Raw genomic sequence first — 25,474 nt, 5'->3', positions numbered from 1 at the left:
TTCTTGTTGATAACATCTTCACAATATGTATCATCTTCTATCACAGTACTGGAAATTGAATTAGAATCACAAAAGAGACATGTATAGATTCTTCTATGGTCCTATGTTCTTTGAGATAAATCCTATAGGCCTTGCTAGTGGTGGAGTATCCAACAAACATCCCTTCATAGGATTTTGGATCAAATTTGCCAAGTTTTTTATTGTTAAGTACAAAGCATTTGCATCCAAAAACATAGAAATACTTAAGATTTGGAGGGGTTCCTTTCCATAGCTCATAAGGAGTTTTCTTCAACCCTTTTCTAATAATGGCCCTATTCAAAATGTAACAAGCTGTATTTACAGCTTCAGCCCATAGAAATTTTAGAATCTCATTATCACAAAGCATGGCTCTAGTCATCTCTTGAAGGCTTCTATTCCTTCTCTCAACCATCCCATTTTGTTGAGGAGTTCTAGGGCATGAAAAGTTATGAGCAATTCCAAAGTCATCACATAATTTTTCAAAGTTTTGGTTTTCAAATTCTCTTCCGTGATCACTTCTCAAATGGGCAATTTTTAAATCTTTTTCATTCTGAATTTTTTTACAAAGGGTGGAGAAAGCATGGAAAGCATCATTTTTATGAGCAAAAAAAAGTACCCAACCAAATCTAGAGTAATCATATACCACCACTAGACCATAGTGTTTATCTCCTAAATTTTGAGTTCTTGTTGGACCAAAAAGATCAATGTGTAATATTTCTAATGGCCTTTTGGTTGAAATTCCATCTTTTGGTTTAAAAGAGGATTTTACTTGTTTGCCTAATTGGCAAGCCTCACAAGTAAGATCCTTATCGAATTTGATATCTGGAATTCCTCTAACCAACTTTTTCTTGACTAGCTTAAAAATTTGGTACATGCTAGCATGACCCAACTTTCTATGCCATAGCCATTTTTCAGATTCAAGAGAAGTAAAACATGTTACATTTTGTTCTTTCAAGTACTCAAGAGTCAATCCATACACATTATTGCACCTTTTAGCCTCAAATAAAATATCCCCAGTTTTTTTACAAACAACCAAACATACAAACTTTCTAAAAATGACTTCAAATCCTAGATCACACAATTGGCTTACACTAAGTAAATTATGTTTCAAACCATTTACAAGAAGAACATCATTTATACAAGATGAAAAGCTTTTACCAACTTTTCCAACGGTCACTATCTTTCGTTTACCATCATCACTGAAAGTGACAAGTCCTCCATCATACTCATCAAGCTTTATGAAGAAGGTTGTCTTTCCGGTCATGTGCCTAGAGCATCCACTGTCCATGTACCACATATTCTCCTTCCGTTTGGATGCTAGGCACACCTACAAAACAAGCTTAAGTGACCTTAGGTATCCAAATCTTCTTGGATCCTTTCACGTTAAACTATCTCTTATGTCCTAATCCATTATAATCAAAAACAACTTTGTAAACTTTATCACCAATCATCCTCTCACCAAAAAAGTATTGAATGAGAAAGTGTCCATTTCGGTTACATAGTCTACAAAATCTTGGAGTTGCTGTTTTGTTAAAACTTGTTGGGTTTTGAAACCTTGTATCATTAGAAGATGAGGCAATGTTTTCAAAATAAGATTTCTCAAAGATTTATAGAAGCCCAAGCCAGCTTTATCATAAAGAGGTTTTTGACTAGCCAAGATTTGATTCAGATTTTCAGAACTTTGAGTGAACTTGGCTAAGTCTTCTTTAAGCCTTTTGACCTCTTTAAGCAACTCTTCATTTTCCTTAAAACAGTTTACATATGCAACAACAGAATGATCACTTTCACAGCTCCTAAGTTGGGCTTTTAACTACTTGTTTTCTTCAACAAGCTCAATAGCAGTTTCGGCCTCCCTTAGTTTTTCTTTGAGAAAACCATTTTTTGCTTTAAGAATGGTGATTTGTTGTTCAAGTTCTTGATTATCCAGCAAGAAGCATCTAATTTTTTCAGAAAGGTGATATATCATAAGATGAAGAGCTTCAGTGTCAGGGTTATAAGTGACTACTTGTTCAACGTGGTCTACCATAAGGCATGGTTGAGACTTGGTTTCAAATTCTTCATCATCTTCAGAATCGTTTTCCAAGTCCTCCCAAGAAGCCATCAGACCTTTCTTCTTTCCCTTCTTTGGCTTCTCTTCTTTCTTCAACTTAGGGCAGTCTGACTTGAAGTGCCCAGTTTCTTTGCAGTTGTAAGATATCACCTTGCTGAGATCTTTCCTTTGTTTCCTAGAGCTGCTTCCCTTGCTTCTCTCCTTAAACTTCACCATTTTCCTGAATTTTTTTGCAAATAACACAAATTCATTTTCAGAGGAATTATCACTGGATTCATCATCTAGGGGGTTAGTAATAGATGTAAAAGCAATTCCTTTCTTTTTTGAATCTTTTTTCAAATAAGTGTTTTCAAAAGCAAGTAGGTTTCCTCTCAAGTCATCATATGTCATGGAATCTAAACTACTACTCTCAGAAATGATTAAGGCTTTTATTTTCCACTCTTTAGTAAGACATCTTAGGACTCTCCTCACAAGCACAGAATCAGGATACGTAATTCCCAGCATCCAGCCAACAATGATGATGTTGAATCTCTCAAACATTTCATCTATTGATTCTCCTTCCTTCATTGAGAACATTTCATATTCTCTGTTCAACATGTCTATCCTTGTCTTCTTTACTATGGTGGTTCCTTCATGATCATTTGAAGTTTGTCCCAGATTTCCTTTGCCGTTGTGCATCGTGATATCCGTCGGTACTCCTCGAAGCTGATAGCACAGTTGAGCAAGTTGATAGCCTTGGCATTGAGCTCCACCTTCTTTCTGTCTTCTTCGGTCTAGCTGGCTTCTGGTTTGAGTGAGATTACTCCTTCAGCACTTGTAGTGGTTGGAAACTGAGGACCCTCAAGGATGATCTTCCATAGTCTGTAATCTACTGCTTGCACAAAAATCTTCATTCTCTCCTTCCAATAGGTGTAGTTTTTTCCATTGAAAAGAGGAGGTCTGTTGCTTGACTGTCTTTCTGTCAGATTATAGGACACCAGAGTTGAGCCACTGTTCTCTGCCATCTGGATCTTTTTTCCAAGCTGCAAAACTTGATCTCTTTGAGACCAAGCTCTGATACCAATTGATGGTTTTCAGTGGCTAAGAGAAGGGGGGTTGAATCTTAGCCCCTTTTTCACTTAATAACACTTGCTGGTCTTTGAAACAGCTTATGGAGACTTTATGATTTTTGTCTCGTACCCAGCCACAAGACTTTTTCTTTTTATCTCGTCACCCGACACGAGATATTTTTCAGTTTTATCTCCTGGGCAGCAGAAACAGAAATGGAGTAGAAGAGAGAGAGAATTACACTAAGATATATCCTGGTTCAGCTGCTAAGTACAAGGCAGCCTACATCCAGTCTCCATCACAACAATGATGGAATTTCACTATAATAATTCTTGATTACAAACACCAATTCTCCCTAGGAACTACCCTTCCTATTCGGAACAAGTCCAGAATCTAAACTCCAATCCTGAACTTGACTTGGTCACTGCCAAGCTTTCAACTGCTAAGTGCTAACCCAACTTGCAAGGAGATTCCCACAGAATCATGAAACACAATACAGATGTACAAAGGACCTCTAAGGACATCTATGGCTTTTTCATACAAACCTCACTGTTTGTCTTTTTCCATGAGACTCAAGACAGACAAAATTAAACAGAAAAATACAAAATGAAGAACATTGAAGGAGAAGAACTTCTGTTAGCTTAGGTAGCTATGAGAACTCTGTGCCTTACACTCTCAACTCCTTACTTCAAGCCTTGGCTGTTCTCCCTTACTTATAGGGGGAAGCCTCCACGGTTGAAACTCAAATAAACCAAGCTAAACTTATTCTTCTTCATGAAAACCGGTTCGGCCAGAGAGAGAGGAGAGATAACCAAATGTAAAACCCAACATGCAATTACCTCTAGTCCTTCCTTGGTCACCAATCTTCATCAATTTGAGTCCTCCATCTTGCCTTGCTCTCCAAGACGGATTCCTAGCCCTTGATGAGTTATGATGATGATAGCTTCATCTGCTCCAACTTCTGCCTCCTCCATCACGTAGCCACTGTAGCTACCTCTTGTGGTGGTTGAGCAAAATCAGAGACAAGCCATCCCTCCAAGGATCTTCCTCTACTGACCGAAATCTTCTTCTTCCATTTTTGGTATGAAGAAGACAAGATCTCTTCACCAAATCTTATCATAAGTGATGAGAATCTCAGCCACAGCATACTTTTTGTTTTCTTTTTCTTGCCATCATTGTGATGGTCTTGTTACTTGTTTCACCTTCTTTTCGGTGGCTAGGCTTAGCTTCCATAGTTTCCTCTGTGATATGACCAAAAGAAGAAGAAAGAGTAGAGAGAGAAGAAAGAAAAAAACAAATCTATGAGTGTTAGATAAATTAATTAGGCGCAACTCTCCATGCTTTGTGTAGTAGCGTGTAAGCTATACTTAATTGCCATCAAATCACTTTGATATTTTCTCTTTCATGTTTCCAAGGTAATTAACTCAAGTAAAGAAAATTTTGAAATCCACCACATGATAGAAATGGAATCCGTTGGAAGCATGAAGCAAAAACATTTGCTTTCTCTCTCAATTGGTTTCGAACCAAGCAAGCAAAACAATTTGGGCTCATAGTAATAATTGTATTCAGGCCCAACTAAATAATTCAGCCAACTTTTGTATTACAATTTTGCATAAGGCTGATTGTTAATTTTAATTTGGGCTTGCTTAAATCAATCTGACCCAATAATCAAAAATTGCTTTAGCCACAACATTTAGCAATTTTTATAACCAAGGCTGATTCACTTCCATCATCTTGGGCTTGCTATTTTTTCAGCCCAATAGCAAAATCTGCACCAACAAAATTATTAATTAAACAAGTATAAATTGAGATCAAATTAATAATTTTGTAAATAATTATATTAATAATGTTTAGTTATCACTAATATTAACTTAGAGTTTTCCAAACTCATCACTTATATATATATATATATATATATATATATATATATATATATATATATATATATATATATATAATTTATATTTTTTTTAATAGAATAATGAGTAACAATGAATCTCTAAAGACAAAAGCAGCATAGGACATGGAGACTACTAAATAATTTATTCAAGCATGTTTAGATCAAGTTGCTAAACAGCAACGTAATAGAACCTCTCTTACAAAAAAAAAAGTTGGAAGGATGTTTTGTCTCAATTTAATGAAAAAACTGGAAAACAATATGATAAGATTCAATTAAAAAATAAGTGGGACAATCTTAGGAAGGAATGATCAGCATGGTACAAGCTTTTTGGCAAAAAAACAGGTTTAGGATGGGATTATACTAAACATATCGTTGATGCACCAAATGAATGGTGGGAGAGAAAACAATTGGTACTAGTAACTTATTATTAAAGCAAAAATTTTAACTTTAATTTTGGTAATAAGTCTCGTGTTGATTAGTTGTACACATGCAGAAAAATCCCTTATATGGAAAATTCAGAAATAAAGGGCTTCCTTTTAAGGATGAGTTAACTATATTATTTAAAGATGTTATGACCGATGGCAAATTTGCTTGTGTTCCCTCATCTGGGATGTTACCTAGTGGCATAGAAGAAAATGATGATGGATATCGACCATACTTTGAGGAAGGTCATGTTGACATAGAAGAAGGTTCTGGAGATAGTGAAGAAGGTATAGGTGCTAGTGTGGGAGTTAGTTCTGAATTCCAACATATAAATCTGAGCTCTTCTCAAGAAAATAATAGTCAAAAGAGTACGAAAAAAAGAAAGAGAGATGTGGTTTGTGAAACAACAAAAAAGAAGAAAAATTTTAAAGTCCCTGCCTCAAAACAAATTGCAGATGCAATAAGTAGAATTGCCTTTGCATCTGAATCATGCTCAACTATTGTGTCCACATTTCTAGTACCCGGTGCATCTATTGGGGAAGTAATGGCTGAGATTCAAAAGATAGAAATGATCACTAGTGATCCCGATTTTCATGGTCGATGTTGTCAACTAATGATATTTAAACCTACTAGAGAAATGTTTGTATCCTTAAAAAGATATGAGCAAAGATTGTTAGATTGGCTCAAACATGCAGCATATAATCCATTACCATTCATGCAAATTTTTTTTTTTTTTTTTTTTTTGTGATTTTCATGCAAAATTTTATGGGTTGCTTATTTATCATTTTATAATATAATGTTTGTGGTACTTAATTATTGTTCTTATTATATATAATTTATTTCTTAGCTTGGTATTGATAAGAATTTATTTATATTTTTATGTAGGACTTAATTTTTGTTAATTAATTTGGAATGAACATGGAGTACTTGTTTGAAGAGTATGAAAAAGAACAACATGAAGAATTAAAATTACTTTCCATTATAAAAGAAGAAACGGATGAAATTGAAAATATTTCTGCATTAATTGGTCAATATATAGTCAATTATCTGTGCAAAAAACTATGCAGAACTAGTAAACAAACAAGTTATTTATGGGTACAAAAAATTTTATGTGGCCATGGCATTCGTTGTTATGAAATGTTTCGGATGGAAAAACATGTTTTTTTCAATTTTGTGATGAATTAGTTGAACAAGGATTAAAATGTACAAGACAAATGGGAGTTCAGAAAATGGTTGCAATGTTCTTAAATACGATTGGTCATGGAGTGGGTAATAGGATGATAGAAGAAAGGTTTCAACATTCTAGAGAGACAGTAAATAGACATTTTCATGAGGTATTGGTTGCTTGCTTGAGATTATCTATTAAATATATTAAGCCATCGGATTCTAAGTTTCAGAATGTTCATAGCAAAATAAAAAATGACCAACTATATTGATGGTACTCATATCCCAGTGATCAACCCAAATTTATTAGAAGAAAAGGATATCCAACACAAAATATAATGGCTATATGTGATTGGGACATGTGCTTTATTTTTGCTTTACCTGGATGGGAAGGCACTGCGCATGATACTCGTGTATTTGATAATGCTATTATAATTCCTACCATGAATTTTTCGCATCCTCCTCTAGGTTAATTTTTATCATTTTCTTACAAATAAGCTATACTTACTTGGTTATCATGTAACTAATTTTATTCCTCATTAGGTAAATATTATTTGGTAGATGCCGGTTATCCAACACCGAAAGGATATATTGGTCCATATAAATGTGAGCGCTATCATCTTGCAGATTTTAGACGTTCTTCTAGATTTACAAATCATAATGAAGTATTTAATTATTATCACTCAAGCTTAAAATGCACAATAGAAAGGACTTTTGGAGTGTGGAAAAATAAATTTGTTATCTTGCGACACATGCCCAAGTTCAAAATTGAAACTCAAGTGCAGATAGTGTGTGCAACAATGACTATTCATAATTTTATTAGAAAACATTCTGAAACAGATACTGAGTTTAATCAATATGACACATGCAAACATTGTTGATGGAGAAGATAATAGTTATGTTGGTGAAAGCTCAGATCAAACTCTAACTATTAACTCTTCTGCGAAAATGGACCGTGTTCGAGACTCAATTAGGGATCAAATTATTAATCATATGCAGTAAAAATAATAGTGTTCTTATATACTAATTTTGTATAAGATATTATTTTTTATGTATTTCATTAGTATTTTATTTTTTAATTTAATATTTATTAGTGTTTTTATGTATTAAAATATATTTTGTCAATTTTTATATGTTACTTTAATTTAGTAAGTAAATATTAACTTTATTATAAAATGTATTAATAAGATCTATTCAAATATCTAAAGTAAAATAATAGAATAATATAAAAAATTATTTTAATTGATGTCTCTTTTAGTAATTTTTTATCTACAAGTGATTTTGAGTAATATAATCTAAACAACATTTATTTTACTATAATCCATTTTGATATAAAGATTCCCAAACATAAATCACGTTAACACAAACTTACTTCTCATCAAAATCAAGTTTACAAAATCACTTTTATGCAAACTCCCGTTTGCAAACTGTAATCCAAACACACACTAAATTCTTCAAGTATTTATTAGGAAAAAAATATATTAGTAGATATTATAATCAAATTAACTTTTAAGATTAAGTTAAACCTATTTGATTTTTAATATGATATTAAAAAAAATATATTATGAACCATCCTCACTACATACACAATTTCAAATTCAACAAAAAGAGATGTACTAAGTCTCACATTCTCTTAAATTAAAAGCATATTATTGTGACTTGTTTAGTTTTATGTTTTTTTTATTTGTACGTTTCATTTCATTAGATTATTATGTATGCATTTATAATATAAAAAGAGTTTTTGCATAAAAAATGTAAAAAAGTATATATATATTGTCACTCAATAATAATAATAGTGTTGTTCAATAAAGTTATTGAGATTATTCTACAAAAATTTAAGGTTAAAACTATTTGATATTTTTTGTATTTAATATAACTTAGTTTAGCATGATAGTTAGGAATTAAATATAATCAAAGTTATTCTTCTATTTTCACTTGAATTTCAAATTGATCACCAAATTATTAATTAATTCAAAAAATTAATTGAATTTCTACATCATAATAAATACCATATTAGAAATCAAATATGTTTAACTTAATTTTAAAAGTTAATTTGATTATAATATCCACTAATATTCTTTTTCTAATAAATACTTAAAGAATTTAGTGAGTCATATAGAAAAATAGACGAGAGACTATTATGTCTAATAAAAAAAAACATTAGGAATTGGTGAGTATTAATTTTTTTTGAAAACTAAAATATTTGTTTTTAAAATTTTTGGAGACTGATTTAAAAAATTATTTTGTCAAGAAATGAATCAAAAACTAATTTATCTATTAAAATAAAACTTTCAAAATATTTTTGTGTATTACTTTTTCTAAAAAACTAAAATACCTATTTTTAAAATCTTTGTGCATTTGAGTAATTATTCAAAAAATTTCTCTACATCCAACTGGCTTAAAAGAAATAAGAAGAAAAACAAATTGTAGAAGAGCTGCTGTTGAAACAAAAAGAAGGTAAAGGAGAAGAAGAAACATAAAAAAAAAATTGCAAAATAAGAAAAAACAACGAAGGAAAAAGATATGCAATAGGATTTAATTGAAAACAGTTAAAAAAATTTGTTTATCTTATTTAATTCTTATATTTATTTTCCTAATATATATAAAATAATACAAATTTATTATAAAAATAATTAAAAAATTTAGTTATTTTATATTTTAAAATCACATGTTATGAGTATAAATTAAAAAATTTGTGTCGAAAAAATAAAAATTTAAATTTTTAATGTATTTATTTGTACATATTAAAAAATAATTTTTATCAATAGTAATTTTGTTATGCGTTCTAAAATTCTGTATTAGTTAAATCGTAATTAAAAAAAAATGAAAAGCGTTATAGCTTGAATATAAATATAGATTTAAAAAACACGTGTCCGCTGCTAAGGCCCACAGGATATGGCAAGATGATATAAAAGATCGCTATCCAATAACTTCAACTTTCATTTCATAGGAGTGTCACTTGTTGAGTGTTGAACCAACCAAGGTAAGTAACATCTCTTTCTATGCCTTTCTTCTTCCTTTCCAATTTCCATGTGAAAAATATCTGTTCTCTCTGCAATCTTTCTCGGCTACAACTCATATTTATGTTATGTGCTCAAATTTCAGTTGCTACTTATTACAAGTAATGATCCTGGCCTGTTATTGATTATCATGTGCTGAGCCTTGCTTCCACATTAACAATGTTTTTAAAGCAGTTGTTATGTTTGCTAAAATGTGGAGTAATGGTATATGCCCCACTTTATATGTACACCTTATGTGCACCACTTCTCCATTAATATTAAAGTGATCGACAAAAAATTATATTAGAGATATAATTATTCATGTTGTATTCTTCTCAGGTTAAGCTTTTGAGAGAGTGGTTTTATGATATGGTATTATAGGTCTAGGTCCAAAAGGATTAGAGTTTAATTCTTAGTGAACTCTAAAAGTAAAAAAATGAAAGTAAAAAAAATAGCATAAGGTAAATAAAAAGAAAAAAGAAAGCCTATAAAAAATTAAGCAAATCCAAAAGAGATTCTTGTTTGAGGGGAGTGTTAGAGATATAATTATTTATGTTATTTTTTTCTATCGACTTAAATTTTTGGGATGAGTGGTTTCATGATAAGTTAGAAAAAGATTTAGATGAAAAGTTTGTTATAACAAGAAAAAAAAGTGTACATTTAGTGGTGTACCAAATATGGGAAAAATATCATTTCTCTTTTATTTGTAATGAAATTAGTATATTGCATTGCCTATGTTCAAACTTGGGGGGATCACAGCCTTAAACCCTGGTTAATTAGGTTGCTGGGAGAATCATTCTTGCATTTGCATAAGCCATTCTCACTCTTTCCAAGATTACTCAGCCTGTTGTTTGGATTTTAATGAAGGGAAGTTTTTAAGATCATGCTTCTGGGGAAGTCTAGAATGAATTCCTGTTAGAAAAGCCAGACAAATGATTTGTTGCACATGTCTGCATAATCTATCATTTACTGTACTTGTCTATTTTAATATCAATAATTCCTCATGGTAAATTGAATATGTGCTTGGAGACAATAGCTACTCCTCTTTTCTCACTTAAATTGTTCATTCCTTTTTACCTTTGCGTAATTAACTGATGATCATCGAGGTTGATCATTTGATGCACATTATCATGGGGTGAAAGTCAGTAGTAGTGACAATTTTGAACAGTAGTTACAAATTCATTTCACTATGGAACAATGAGAGAAAATGAGTGCATAGTTAAAGTGCAGCTACTTGAACACAAGGTTTGGGTGCATGATTACTCCTATCTTAGTTATCTTTTGTTATATTCCTGTCCCATTGTTCCTTCTCTGCCCCCCCCCCCCCCCCTCCCCCTCCTTTTCTTTTTTTTTTCCTCCTTCTCTTTTCTCTTTCTTTGCATTCTTATTATAGTCTTGCAATGGATAAAAACATAGCCACTATCTCTAAAATAATAACAGAGTGTCGGACACTAGCCATCGAATGTAGATTTGCAGATTATAGATGCCTCTTCAAAAGTATTATTTTCTTCCTAAAGTTTAATATAATTCTTTTCTTTCCCTTCATCATGTTGCATCTTCTAATATTTATATAAGGTTAAACATTACATTTTTTTTCTTAATCCAGTTATTTTCCATGTATGAAGATACCAATAATAGATAAACTATATAATGAGAGGAAACAAAGGCATCCAACATATGCAGACTACTGGTCCAGCACTTTGGATCCCCTGCATTATGCTGGGGGAACTAGTTCACCAGAAGTGGGGTCCTTTCTTAACATCTTCAAAGCATATAAACAGAAAGCTAGCTTAAAGAAAGCCAAGAATATTTTGAAAGCTAAGTGATAGGGCACACCGAGAAAGAGAGAACATATATATTCTTTTTGACTCAACTTCCACATTCCAAAGTTGCTATTAAGTCAATGAAGGAAGATCACAAAATGATAATGAAGCTCAATGCTTGATTTGAAATTTCGAATTCCTTCCCAATTTTGGGGCATAACAAGGAATCAGGACAGTATTCATGGCCCAGAAACAGATTAATTAGCAACAAAAATATAAGTGACAAGTCTGGAATTTGTTTGAAGCATCTCTACTTTTACATAGTGCATCAAGTTCATGTTTTCTCATTTTCTTGCTCAGATTATATATGCTTAATAGTGGTAAGAGATTAAGCTGGATTTCGTAGTAAATTGTGTGCATATTTCCCTTGACTGTGAACTCATTTTAGTATACCTTCTAATTTGGAGAGTGTTGCTGAATCTATTTCTCTGCATAACTAGTGTTTAAATTATCGGCCTGCTCTATAGCCATGCAAAACCTTCTTTGGACCAGTAGAGGCAACTCATGACTAGTGCTTAAATGATCTCTCTATCTCTTTCTCTCTCTCATGGTGCTTGTCTTGCATTCAAAATAATGAAGCTAAATAGAAGTGTTTTTTAGGAAATGGGTTGTAGACCGTAAATCTTAATTACCTCAGTAAGGAAAAGTGAAAATACAAGGATTTCATAACCTTCTTGTCAGTACATGTAGCAAGAAACAATTACATCTAGAAATTCTTCTAAATGAAAGAACATTGCTTTGATTCTAACAGAGGGCCTTCATCCATGACTAGTCTAGAGCTCAACATAGGGAAAGGAAGATGGAATGTTGTTTGGAGAAGGAAGATGTTAAGGGAAATCAATGATATCACAGATGTACCGAAATTCCTTTAGTCTGCACCACCTGTAATAGAAGCAATATATGTATCATGGAACTGAGAGTGAGAGTTTATCTTAAGATACATTTGGATAATGCTTTTTGTCTAGAACACTAAACTCTTCTCACCAAAATTCCTTGGCATTTTGCACTTAAAGCATTCTGTCCTGCTAGCATAATTATGCACTCCACAGCCAATTCTGTTGCAATAGGATAAAGAAAATAAAGATGAGATACTGTACCTTGGTAAAAAGAAAAAATCATCTAAGAATTTTCGATTCTTGTTTGCATGGTCTTTATTAACTATCTCAGCGATTTATATATCAATGTGCAAGTGCTGAGTAAAGAAAATAGATTCTGCCTTCAGTACAAGACAATGCTGCATTGTAGCTTTTTTGTGTATATCAGTTTACTTCTTATTCAATCACATTGTTCAGCTTTTATGATAGTAGGACATTTATGTGTTATATAGTAGGTCATTTAAGTTGAAAGTTGCAACTGAATGCAGCTTCTTTATTAAATTATTTCACATTAACACCAACAGAAGAGATACTATTTTCAATACTCCAAATATATATAAAGATAATGTGAACTGACCTAGGACAAAGCCAGTCACCGCTCTTCCATCCCGGTGGGAAACTGCAGTCAGATCCATAGCCTACAGAGCCTGCCATGTTCCCTCCATATCCAGAAGAATAATCATCTTTGAATGCACCACATCTATAGCAGTTTGATCGGCTGGCATAGTTGTGAGCTCCACAGTTCATACCGGTGCAAAACCAGTCTCCGGCCAATGCTTCCGTCCTGTGATATCTATAAGTTGAAGGGTCAGGGCCTCCAAACTTGGGATATCCACAATTTTGGCATGCCTCCCTCTTCTTGAAATTTATGTGTTGGCAAGCACCACACATCCAATCTCCTCCTGACCAGCTCATTTTCCCTGTTTGATATGTAACTCTGTAGTGGCAAATGACAAGAAATTTAGGGTTCATAAAATCTCAGAGCAGCAAGCTAAGAGTTATATTACTTGACTCCTTGTGCATGTTGCCTAGAGTTATGTTACATGCCACTAGGAAATAATAATAATAATCCTTCACTTTTTGCTCCTAACCTCTATTAAAATTCAAAAGGCATGTAAAGTGCATAGAAGTTAGTTGCATAATTAAGTAGCTACAGTGTTGAGTGATAGCATACTCTTTCAACATAGCATAGAAGTTCTATCATTATAGTAGTTTCAATAAGTTCCCTAATTTTAAGATGAATGATCAATGACTCTGCATTTACAAGGAAAGAGTGATGATTGACAAACATAGAAACAAGAAATATACCTTATATGAAGAGTTATGAACAAAATTTGTTGCTGCTAGATTACTAGTTTTAAAACAGGTTGCTGGTGAAGATGGTGAGTTTGGTTGCTTGTGTTGTGAGGCTTTATATACTGGTTGTAAGACCTATTGTGGGGAACATGAATGTCCCTTTTAGTTCCCTGGTAATCCATAAGTGGTTTTCTTGATATGAGATTCCAAAAGTAGAAATTACTGCAATCTTTTACTACTAATTCTGTGGTTAATCTAAGAGAGAGTAGGCGAGGCTTGTAAAGTTGGTAAACAATAGTGCATGTATGCACACGTTTTTTTCCATATAGTCTTTTGGCCAATATCTTTACGTGATTCCTATGCATTATTGAGAGGAACATATCCAAGGGAAGCAAGGCTTATGAGGGGTAGCTGCTATGTGGTCTAGAATCCAAACATCCCTTAAACCAACCCCACAACATGAGTATCCGACCCGGCATTTTATCGGATCCATGCATAACGTCTCGTTTAGTAACTGTTTCAAAGAAGAAAATATTTCTGATTAAATGCATTGCTCTATATGTGCAAATAAGCCTTCACTGGTTAGGCTTATGCAGTTATGCAATGGTGTCTGTGGAGTTACACAGTTAAAAAAGAAGAAATAAAAAACATGTACATATGGAGAATAGATGCCTATCTATCTCATGCAACATCTATTTCTTTTTTTTTATTTCCCTCCTCCAATCGCTTTATTACAATAATTGAAATGCCATTCCAAGATTCGTATCCAATATGGCAATATCGACACTTCTTTAATTACTGATAAGTCTATTAAGATGATTTAAGTGTGTTTAAAACTGATGCAATGTCTCTATATCAGGGTAACATGAGTTGAAGTTATATTATATATGCAGTTAAATTCTTTGACATGTAGCCCATATGCCATTGATTAGAAAGATAATAAGCTAATCTTGTTGCTTTACTTACTTTAGTTTAATTAGAAAATTTTTAGACTAATATAATAATTTGTATTTAAAACGAGGTATATTTGTTGAGATTAAAATGAGAAGAAATTATAGTGAAAGAAAAAGGATGCGGCGAGCAGACTTTGGTGAGAATGGACAAGTCATATATAAAAATATAGGTTTCTAAAAAGTGCTACAGTGGAATCAAAGTCCCTTGGACCTCTAAACTGGAATTTTATATGCAAGAGGGTAAGAAACGGATCTAGCAGCATAAACCTTAAAAATATATTTGCCTCCTCCACATCTCTCTATCTTTATTCTTCATAAGTATCTAATCAAACTGTAAGCACAGATGAACACTACTTGAACTTCTAGTTCATTGCTCTTTTTTCTATTAAAAAAATAATAAAATAAACATGACATAAACCTCTTACCCCCACATTCTTTAACTTGAAACATGTTTCCAGAACTAGAAAGCAATGGATTTTAAGCATTTAAGTTCTAAGCTGAACTCCCTTTTCTTCATTTTTATTTTTTATTTTCAGTCTGTGGAATCAGTGAATTATTTAATTTCTCTACTTTCTGGATGGAAGAGTGAAAATACAGATGAAAGAACGAGTGGGTGGTGAAATAAAAACTTTATCCTTCTAGTATTCGCTTTCAAACTCTACCGGAAAAAAACTGGTTAATATAAAATGTAAATTACATACCATTATTTTTTCTTCTTCTTCTAACCCTTTTCTTCTCTAAAAGACTAAAACAAAAGTAGCAAATATCTTAACATCTACGGGAAAAGAAAAAGATATGAAAATTCCTGCATATCAAATTCCTGAATATTGTCACTCATATTTTAATAATGTTATTTGTATTCCCACAAATTTATATAAATATACAAAGAAAAAAATTACGTGTAAATTGTAGAACAATGTTATAAAAATAGAAATAACAATATTCTCGGCCATTTAGTTACCTGTTAGTAAAAATACCCATCGGAACTAGGCTTTGTGGTTAATTTTAAGGAGTAACGTCGGTGAACTTTAAACAAAATGGAATGCTTTGAACATATATCTAATTAGGGAAAGTACGAGGAGCCAATGGAATATTTATACAATGGATACAATAAAAGTTTAGAGAGTATTAGAGATATAATCATTAGTGTTATCTTTTCCCATCAGTTGAAACTTTTGGGATGAGTGGTATCATGCATGGTATTAAAGCGCTAAATTCAAAAGGTCAAAAGTTTGAGTTTTGGTGAATCCTAAAATCAGTTTAAATTTTTGGGAAGATGTTTATTATCGCTAGTACTCGGATGATTATTCTAGATAGTATGGGAGATGTTCATTTTGTAACTCAATAACCCATTATACACATTGTACAAATAGTCCATTGTCTCCTTATAATTCAAATGAGATAATCTTTATATACTTATGTCACAGATTTGAGTCTCATATCTTTGCAAGTATTTATCCATTTCCATCACTTATAACTAACTATATGATCAATCTAATCTTTGGACATAATATTACTTTTCAATTAGTTTTTTTTTCATCATATCTTTATATGAATTTATAGAAAAATGAAAGACATTAAAATATAAGTTATATCATTAATTTTTTTTAAAAAAATTATCTAATAAAAATATCTGGATACTGACATGGCATGTATGGGCAAAGTGGCAGATAAGCGGAATCCTGATTGGCAACCGTGCTGGCGGGGTGGCCCTGGATTCGATAAGAATGTATCCTAATCTCACTTTCACTAGTTTTTAACATGACAAGATCAATATTTCGCATATTTAAAAAAAATATATGGCTAAAATTCACGTTATAACCATTAAATATAAATATTTATTAAGTTAAATAAAAGACATAGATTTAATTTTGATGCAATATAGTATTATATTCGTTTTTTTATAATATAAAAAATAATTATTTTTATTAATATAATATTATTTAATTAAATATTAATGAATAAAATTCTTTTTATATAATCAATAAAAAATCTAATTGACATGAAATAAAACCTTAGACTGACAGTTATCACCGCCACTTTAGTTTTATTCTGAATTCCGAATTCTCTCTCAACGCGTGGAACTATTCTCTAGAGGGGCCATGCCATGCCCAATGCTAATGCCAATGGCAATTCCAACACTGTTCAACAATACCCTAAAAAAAGAAGAGAATCCAACGCTGCTTCTAAAGTATAGCCGTTCCTTTTGGATTTTCAACAACACCAACCACCACCACCACCACAAACTAAGCATATATTATACATACATTAATCTATGTTGTTGTTTACATATTATTAAAACGAACAATCCATGTATATGAGTCATCTTAGTTCATGGAAACTACTTGATAAGCCACCACTTGACAACGAACTCTTCAGGATTTTGTTTATTTTTTTTCAAAGTCACATCAAGACTTTAGTACAAGTGGGAACTTTTTAATGGTTGATAATTGCCATATTTTGTGTGTTTCGTTTTAGAATAAGCCTGCTACATACATGATTTTGTTATTTCATGCACGTGTTTATAAAGTTTAAGTGGGTTTTAATTTGCCTCGAGTTTTAGTTAAGACCTCTTAAAAAGTTTAAATATTCCAAGTTGGATAATTGGTAATGAGTAATTAGTATTAATTAATATACTATAATTAGAAATTAGTTTTTTTTTTTATTTCTAATTTCTCTTATTCATAAATAATTACTCATTCTTTAAAGCAAAAGTCAATTTTCCAATGCGATAAAATTAGTTTTTAAATGAGTTAGTAGGCAAATTCGAACCGACGAGTCAAAATTAGAAAACGAGTTAGTCTGTATTTTAAATAAGTCAAGAAAATGTTAAATCCGAGTCACAATATTAAATCTGACTTGACTCGTCAAAGTTAACAAGTTAGATAAGTCAACTCATTTATTTTTAAACATTATTGTATAATTTTAACAATCTATACAAATAAAAAAAATTATTATACATCCAAATATTTTTATAGTAAATTATTTAAAGTTTAAAATACTAGTTAACAAAAAAAAAAATTTATATGCTAACAAACTATAACTTAAAATAGCATAATCTTCCCTCCTCATTTAGAGATATCCAATTTGAATAATTTTTAAACAAATTGTAATTTTATTAATTTGATGCGCCTATTTTTAGGCATGATATGATGAGCCAGCTCAGGAGCCATCGTTTGTTTTCACGGCTCTAAGATCATGTCCAGTAGGAAACTCATTTCAGTCCCTATTTATGACCCACCTGTCACAAAAAGTAACTCTACATCAGCTTTTGTGTCATAAACAATAAATAGGAACTCAAAGAATCTCTCTCTTCTCCATTAGAAGGAACTAATTTTAATCCCTATTGTGGTCCCACTTAATTAATTAATTAAAGTAATTAAAATTAATATAATTATTATTTTTTTATAATAATATTATTTAAATGTATAAATTCAAAATAATTCAATATTATAAAATATTAAAATAAATAACTTAAATTTGATTAGTATTTTAAATTTTATAAATAAAAATAAATAATCCAACTAAAAATTATTTTATAATATAACAATATAAATAATATTAGATATTGATTTAACATAATTATTTATATTAATTATAATTTAATATAACTAATTATTAAATAATTAATATAAATAATTAATTAAATAGATATATAAGTATTTAATATAATAAATTATTATAATTATTAATAAATTAATTATAATTTAATTATTTAATATATATATTTAATATATTTTTTATTTATTTTTATTAACTTACCACATGGCATAATTTTATTAATTGTTGTAAGTTCCTGTTTAGAGGGACTCTCAATCTTGATCCACGTGAAGAGTTCTCCTTTCCTTTTCACTCCAATCGTAATTGAGTCACAAGAACTCTATTTCTTAGCATTGGAGTTGCTCTAATATTGAGATATGCTTTTGATCTCCATATGCCTTCACTTAATACCTTTTTTTATACCAGGAGAATTGAGTTCTTTATTTATCTACTTTTTAAATTAAAGAAAGCTTCAATTATATGCTACATTTCCCCTGCTTTAGCAATATGTTTTGTAAAACTATAAAGAGGTGGTGTATGAGGCCATGAAAAATAGGAGGGCAAAATAAATAAAAACAAACATATATATAAATATAGTAGGGGACTACTTGAAGCAAAGGAGCAATGTTGAGAAACGTTACATTATAGAATAAAGGAGCAACATGTGACTCATAAAAAGAAGATATTCTTTTGTCAACAATCATTCTCAACTCGCGCTAAAAAATAAAAAGTAAAAATCAAAGAAAACAAACTCTGTTACAAAAGGTGTGAGACTCTTTATTGGATCAAACAAGGGTTTTAAGGAGATCATTTTACAATGAGGAATTCATTCTACTCTTCATCATCATTATCGGTGCTCTTGCTAACTATAGCTACTACGCTTAAAGTGTGACTAAGTTTTCCATTCTTCATGTTCATACGTTATATAGATCATCACCTTGACAGAAAATATTTGGATTTATATTTTAACAAAATGCGTTTTAAATTTTTATCACTTATTCAAATTTTTTAGATGAAATTGTAACTTACTTCCTGATGTCTACTGCTACTAATTAATACAAAGTGATCATATTGATTAATTAGCCTCTGCAGGGAGATAAGTATTTGGTGCATATGATAGGCATAGGAGTACGGGTTTTTTTTTATTTTTTTTTTTCCCTTATACAAAATATAAGACAATTATTTGGTATTCTCCGAAAATTAAAGGATAAGTTAATTGCGTGAAAAATTTAACTATGCACTTATTTCATGTATGAAATAAAATTTTTTATATATTTTATTTTATTTTAAAATATCTTATTTGAATTGAATTATGAACAATTATTTATCATATTATTTTTATTATTATAGAAATATAAAACTTGATTAATATTTTACGTAATTCAAGCGCATATTTAATAAATGAGAAATGTTATTTATCCTTTAAATTTTCAGTCTTTAGTCAAATTTTTAATTTAAATATTATTTAATTAATTTAAATATTATTTAATTAATTTAAATATCTACTTTTATAGGAAATTATTTGATTTTTATAAAAAGTTACTTAGTTTTTTAGTTTCTCTCTTTTAAAGACTGAATGATAAATAATTTTTAAAAGATATTTAGTTGCACGGTCTATGTATTTTCCAAAATTTACTTTTGTCCAAATTTTAAGTTAAATTCTTTAAAGATGTGATAATTTCATGCGTTAAAAGTGAACGTAGTAAACCTATTATATGATTATAGCAAATTAGGTAAAAATTCAGGTGTAGTTAATTTCATGTGAAGTTGATAATTGAGAGTCGTTAAATGATACTAAATTATTATCTATCAGTTCTCATCTATTAACTTCATATGAAATTAACTGGAACTGAATTTTTACCAACAAACTTTACCTTGTAGTTTTGGAAAATATGGGAGCAATTGCCAACATATAGTTTCAAAGGATTTAAAAAAAAATAGAGGTTGAAATCGATCCATACATTATTTAAAAGTGTCTTTGAAAGATCGATATGGCTTAAAAATGAGATCAAATTGTGGTCAAATAAAAATAATATAAAAAAATAAATAAAAATGAAATTACCATTTTGATAATAATAATAATAGAAGAATACTAAGGGGTCAGCAACTTTTGTGATTTGTAGCCATTAATAATGATTTTAATGGTGTAAGATTGGTGTGAGATTTTATCCAATAATTTACTTTTCTTTGCTGGTTATATGCTGGCCAAAATTTAACAAAGTTGGTGCTCTTTAGACTTTTCCATAATAATAATATCCATATCCATGAGGCGCTAACTACCAAGCTCTCCAACCACATTCCAAACTGCAAATAACTAACTCCTTATGCTTTTGGCGCCAACGGTTGCAGCGTCAGCCACCACCACCGCCAACAATGCTTCTCTCTTCACTGCCCCCTCTTCCTCCTGCTCCTGCTCCTTCTTTTTCTTCTTCTTCTTCTTCTTCTTCTTCCATTCTCCACTTTCTTCCCAGCTCCACCGACCCTCCCTACACGCTCCTGGAGAACCACCCATCCCTGATTCTCCTGTCCCAATGCGAAAGCATCCACACCCTGAAGCAAGTCCACTGCCACGTCATCAAAACTGGTCTCCACAACACTCTCTTCGCCCTCAGCAAACTCATCCACTTCTGCGCCCTCTCCCCCTCCGGCGACCTCTCCTACGCTCTCTCCCTCTTCCGCTCCGCCCCCCAACAACCCAACCCCTTCATCTTCAACACCCTTATTCGCGCCCATTCCCTTACCCCTTCCCCTCTCCATTCCCTCAACACCTTCTCCGAAATGATCGCTTCTGGTGTTCAACCCAATTCCCACACTTTCCCTTCCATTTTCAAGTCTTGCGCCAAATCCAAGGCTCCCCGTCAAGGGAAACAGCTCCATTCGCAAGTCATCAAGCTTGGCCTTCAATCTGATCCCCATGTGCACACCTCGGTTATTGCTATGTACGCTAAAGTTGGTGAATTGGGTGATGCAAGGAAGGTGTTTGATAAAAGTCCTCTAAGAGATGCTGTTTCTTTTACGGCTTTGGTTACTGGGTATGTCTCGGAGGGTCGTGTGGATGATGCTAGAACTCTCTTTGATGAAATCCCCAGGAAGGATGTGGTGTCGTGGAATGCCATGATTGCGGGGTATGTGCAGAGTGATCGATTTGAAGAAGCACTGGATTGCTTTGACGTGATGAAGGAGGCAGGTGTTGAGCCTGATCAGAGCACAATGGTGACTTTGCTTTGTGCTTGTGGTCATTTGAGGAAGCTTGAGTTGGGGGAGTGGATTGGTTCTTGGGTTAGAGATCATAGGCTTAGTTCAAATCTTCAGCTTACTAGTTCACTAATTGATATGTATGCCAAGTGTGGCGAGATTGATAAGGCTCGTGATTTGTTTGATGGGGTCGAGGAAAGGGATGTGATTATATGGAATACTATGATTGGTGGTTATTCTCACCTATGCTTCTATGAGGATGCCTTGGCACTCTTTGACCTCATGCTTCGATCAAATGTGAAGCCTACCGATGTTACCTTCTTGGCTGTTCTTCCAGCTTGTGCTTGCCTTGGTGCTCTGGACCTTGGCAAGTGGATTCATGCCTATGTTGATAGGAATTTGAAGAGCATAGACAATGCTTCTGCACTTTGGACAAGTCTCATAGACATGTATGCAAAATGTGGGTCCATTGAGGTAGCGGAACAAGTATTTAGAAGCACAAGTTGTAGAAGCTTGGCTTCTTGGAATGCCATGATATCGGGATTGGCAATGTACGGGCACGCAGATCGGGCCCTCAGGCTTGTCTCCGAGATGACTGATGAAGGGTACCAGCCGGACGACATCACATTTGTTGGGGTGTTATCTGCTTGTACTCAAGCTGGTTTGGTAGATCTTGGGCGGCAGTATTTCAATTCAATGACACAAGATTACAAAATTTCACCAAAGTTGCAACACTATGGTTGCATGATAGACCTCCTAGCTAGATCTGGGAAGTTTGAAGAAGCAAAGAGCCTAATGAGAAGCATGGACATGGAGCCGGATGGAGCTATATGGGGTTCTTTGCTTAATGCTTGTAAGGTTCATGGTGATGTCGAGTTTGGTGAATATGTCGCAGAACAGCTCTTTCAATTGGAGCCGGAAAATACTGGCGCATACGTGCTTTTGTCAAATATATATGCAGGAGCAGGAAGGTGGGATGATGTAGCAAGGATAAGAACCATGTTAAATGACAAAGGGATGAAGAAAGTTCCCGGATGTACCTCTATAGAGGTTGATGGTGTTGTTCATGAGTTCCTTGTAGGCGATAAGTTCCATCCTCAGAGTAAAGAGATACATACAATGTTAGATGAGGTAGATAAGCTTTTGGGGGAGGCTGGTTTTGTGCCTGATACCTCAGAGGTGCTCTATGATATGGATGAGGAGTGGAAGGAAGGAGCTTTGAGTCATCACAGTGAGAAATTGGCTATTTCTTTTGGTTTGATTAGCACAAAACCAGGGACTACAATTAGGATCGTGAAGAATCTTCGTGTTTGTAGGAACTGCCATTTGGCGACCAAGCTTATATCCAAGATTTTCAATAGGGAAATAATAGCAAGAGATAGAAACCGATTCCACCATTTTAAAGATGGGTTATGCTCATGTAATGATTGCTGGTGAAACTTAATTTTTCTTTATATTCAAGGGGGAAAACTTAATGATTTGCATTTCTGAGAGAACTAAATGATAATTGGTACATATATGCTCTCTGTCTCTTGAAACTCTTTATTTATTAATACATATTTTGATGTGTTCCAAGGTTGGTAGATGCTGTAAGTAAATTGTCTAATACAATGTAAGCAACCGAATCCAGCATTATCCAATGGGAAATCATGCATTGGATGGTGGCTTAAACGGGTTCTTTCTTGCAATCCACTGGGAAATAAATCATGGGTTGGTGGGTTGCTTGAAGGAGTTCTTTCTTGCAGTTGCCAAAACGGTTTTGTCAGCTACTATGAAATATGCTGCTCCAGCAACTGTTGAAATTATGAGAGCTTGAGCAGTGTGGTTGAGGTTGGCTTTTGCCCATGGCAGCATCCTTACACTAGCCAGCTGTATATGAATTACCAAGAACGACCCCAATTAGGTTGATTGTAAAACAGTAGAACAAATGAAAAAAGATTGAATAGGTGGTGAAAGAAATAATTACAGTTGGAATTGCAGTGGCAACTCCAGCAGCAATAGCTGCCTTAGCTCCTGCCATCACACCCTCTGTTTACAAAATGAAATGAACAAAGTAATTTTCAGATTTTCAAGTTTATTACCAAGTGAATAAAAGAAAAGGAAGGTTAAGTATGTTAGAGGCATAGATAAGGCATGCATTACCATGAGAACAGCGCTTGGCCATGGCCAACTTGTGATCAAGAGAAGCCAAGGTAGACCTCTCAAGAGGAGAGTGAGGAGCAACATTGTTAATCTTTGCCATATCCACAGAAAAGCTAATATTGTAACAATGGAACAAGTTTTAGTAAGCAGATGATGAGTAGAGTGGATTTGAATGAAGAGGAAGAATGGTTGATGCCATATTTATAAGGGAGTCACTGATTAAGGAAACCATTAACAATTCGCCAGAGAGAGGGAAGGGGGAGTGCATTTTGCATTTGCGCCGTACGTGGCAGGTGGAGTTTGATGGTTTCATCCAAAATCCATCGTCTAAGGCAGCTGTTTTGAGTTTGTGTTGTTGTCTGTCCATTCTTTTGTTATTCCTAAAATACCACTACTTTTTCTAAGCTTGTACTTCCACTGTTGCACACCAAGCATATATTTTTCAATTTAAATGAATAAAAAAATTTGAATATGCATTAATTCAAATAACTTTATTTATTGAATTAATTATTTTTTATATTATTCCTGGTAATAAACCACATAAGAAGAGAACTAAAAAAGATTTCGTACATAATTTTTTAAAAATATTCTTCCTTAAATATAAAATTCTTTTACTATTCTTAAAACTAAAACTTAAATTAAAGTTATTAAAAAATAAAATATTTAACATCTTTATTAATCATATATTTATAGCTATTATTATTATAAAGAAATAATCATTTTTGAAAGGAAATTAGTGTTATTCAAAACTCAAAAGAAAGGAAAATCTTTTAAAAGAGTATGTGAAAAGAAACATTATCCAGTATTGCAGTTGCTTGATTTAGCATCACGTTGATTGGAAGTGCTATTAGATCCAAGATCAGATCCTACGAAAGTAAAGTATGCAAGTTTATTACGTTATCAACTCGTGTCCTAATTCCTAAAACACCCAAAAAAATGCCATTAAAAACTTTGTATTCTTCCCCTGAACCTGAACCTGTTCTTGTGCCTCTTTCTTTGCTAACTTCATACATTTTACTGGACAAGTTAAAGAACGCAACATTTTTTCCTTTAAGCTATGCCATTTTAAAAGAAAAATTGAAAGAGATGATTAAATATTTTGATAAATAAATTAGGGTTATTAAACAAATTAAGATGCCTTGTCTAGAAAATAGAAATGTTTCACATAGCGATGATAGAATTTGAATTACCAAGTAGCTTTTACTTAACAAACTAACTGATAAATCGCTAGGTCATTCTTAAATAGTTAAACTTAATTTTATATATTCTCACAACATTATAAAAAGAAGCTTAGTGATAATATTAGATTTATTTTAAATTTGTTATATTGATACCCTATCCCAACGCTAAAGCCTAGGTCCAAACGAAAGGCTCAACCCAAAGGTTTGAGCCTCACCCTGCACCGACCTTCTCCCAAAGAAGTCGGTTCATGCCACGACCTGTTCCAAAGAAGTCGGGGACGAAGATCAGCAGGCAGATAGACACTCATTCAAATGAGTAACTGTCCCTAAAATCTCTCAACCAACTTTCGGGAGCCATATCTCAACTTCCCTAAGATAAAGGGACGGTTATCCACCTTAAAAGGTGGAACTGCTTCAACGGTGGTTATTGGTTCACCACTATAAATACACTTACACCCCTCAGGTATCTCTAAGTCCCAATACTCTCTAGGCTTACTTACACCCTTGCTGACTTAGGCATCGGAGTGTCTTTGCAGGTACCACCCCCCATTCACTCATACTCACAAGTCGGACGGAGGCCCAGAAGCGCGAATCCCTTCAAAGGCTTCCCTCCTCGAACGATTGGGCCAGCCTAACAAGTCAAACCCATTAATCTCCGGTTACCCATCGTAACATTGGTGCCGTTGCCGGGGACCCGAGAGATCAACCAGTGATGGCGGACAATTCACCAGAAGATGGTCATACAACGTCCGATTCCGAACAAGAAAACCTAGATACTGGAAACAACGACGCGGACCTAACCCTTCACCAGAGAGCCAACGACCAACATAGAGAAGGCACCTCTGGGTTAAAAAACCCAAAGGTAAAC

The 25,474-nt window shown here is 32.8% G+C and overlaps 3 protein-coding genes and 1 long non-coding RNA gene across 7 annotated transcripts; 2 read left to right on the top strand and 2 right to left on the bottom strand.

Moving 5' to 3' along the window:
- The first annotated feature begins 9,542 nt into the window (after positions 1 to 9,542).
- Positions 9,543 to 13,389, top strand: LOC140182548 (uncharacterized). The gene is made up of 2 exons (XR_011878342.1): positions 9,543 to 9,585; positions 12,176 to 13,389. It is a non-coding gene; the product is annotated as an uncharacterized lncRNA (long non-coding RNA).
- Positions 11,392 to 13,930, bottom strand: LOC112785128 (RNA-binding protein involved in heterochromatin assembly dri1). Of its 4 annotated transcripts, XM_025828566.3 has the most exons (4): positions 13,608 to 13,930; positions 12,877 to 13,236; positions 12,409 to 12,479; positions 11,392 to 12,306 (listed from the first exon to the last, which is right to left on the bottom strand). In XM_025828566.3, exons 2-4 carry the CDS (start codon positions 13,212 to 13,214, stop codon positions 12,293 to 12,295), a joined length of 423 nt encoding a protein of 140 aa, XP_025684351.1. In that variant the 5' UTR covers positions 13,215 to 13,236; positions 13,608 to 13,930; the 3' UTR covers positions 11,392 to 12,292. The 4 variants fall into 4 exon arrangements, with proteins under 4 accessions (XP_025684351.1, XP_029151893.1, XP_029151894.1 ...); XM_029296060.2 differs by lacking the exon at positions 13,608 to 13,930 and having other exon boundaries at positions 12,877 to 13,402; XM_029296061.2 differs by having other exon boundaries at positions 12,230 to 12,479; positions 13,608 to 13,747.
- A 6,442-nt stretch (positions 13,931 to 20,372) lies between these two features.
- LOC112783523 (pentatricopeptide repeat-containing protein At1g08070, chloroplastic-like) lies at positions 20,373 to 22,800 on the top strand. Its single transcript, XM_025826503.3, has one exon. It carries the CDS (start codon positions 20,462 to 20,464, stop codon positions 22,718 to 22,720), a length of 2,259 nt encoding a protein of 752 aa, XP_025682288.1. The 5' UTR covers positions 20,373 to 20,461; the 3' UTR covers positions 22,721 to 22,800.
- LOC112783524 (early nodulin-93) lies at positions 22,711 to 23,806 on the bottom strand. Its single transcript, XM_025826504.2, has 3 exons — positions 23,426 to 23,806; positions 23,250 to 23,311; positions 22,711 to 23,152 (listed from the first exon to the last, which is right to left on the bottom strand). The coding sequence occupies exons 1-3, from the start codon at positions 23,523 to 23,525 to the stop codon at positions 22,988 to 22,990; spliced, it is 327 nt and encodes a 108-aa protein (XP_025682289.1). The 5' UTR covers positions 23,526 to 23,806; the 3' UTR covers positions 22,711 to 22,987.
- Between the last annotated feature and the right edge of the window lie 1,668 nt (positions 23,807 to 25,474).

The sequence above is a fragment of the Arachis hypogaea genome, chromosome 20 (assembly GCF_003086295.3).
Source record: "Arachis hypogaea cultivar Tifrunner chromosome 20, arahy.Tifrunner.gnm2.J5K5, whole genome shotgun sequence".
Lineage (NCBI taxonomy): Eukaryota > Viridiplantae > Streptophyta > Magnoliopsida > Fabales > Fabaceae > Arachis > Arachis hypogaea.
Note: the sequence above shows the minus strand (reverse complement) of the source record. Positions and strands in the feature narration are given on the sequence as shown.

What these genes read in the sequence shown, in the direction of transcription:
- LOC112785128 (XM_029296059.2), bottom strand. Translation starts at nt 13,271, where the DNA reads ATGAACCCTAAATTTCTTGTCATTTGCCACTACAGAGTTACATATCAA. An exon ending in GGTGACTGGCTTTGTCCTAG is followed by an intron (nt 12,480 to 12,876) that starts GTCAGTTCACAT and finishes CTATTGCAACAG; the next exon opens with AATTGGCTGTGGAGTGCATA.
- LOC112783523 (XM_025826503.3), top strand. Translation starts at nt 20,462, where the DNA reads ATGCTTCTCTCTTCACTGCCCCCTCTTCCTCCTGCTCCTGCTCCTTCT.
- LOC112783524 (XM_025826504.2), bottom strand. Translation starts at nt 23,525, where the DNA reads ATGGCAAAGATTAACAATGTTGCTCCTCACTCTCCTCTTGAGAGGTCT. An exon ending in GGCCAAGCGCTGTTCTCATG is followed by an intron (nt 23,312 to 23,425) that starts GTAATGCATGCC and finishes TTTTGTAAACAG; the next exon opens with AGGGTGTGATGGCAGGAGCT. An exon ending in TTGCCACTGCAATTCCAACT is followed by an intron (nt 23,153 to 23,249) that starts GTAATTATTTCT and finishes ATTCATATACAG; the next exon opens with CTGGCTAGTGTAAGGATGCT.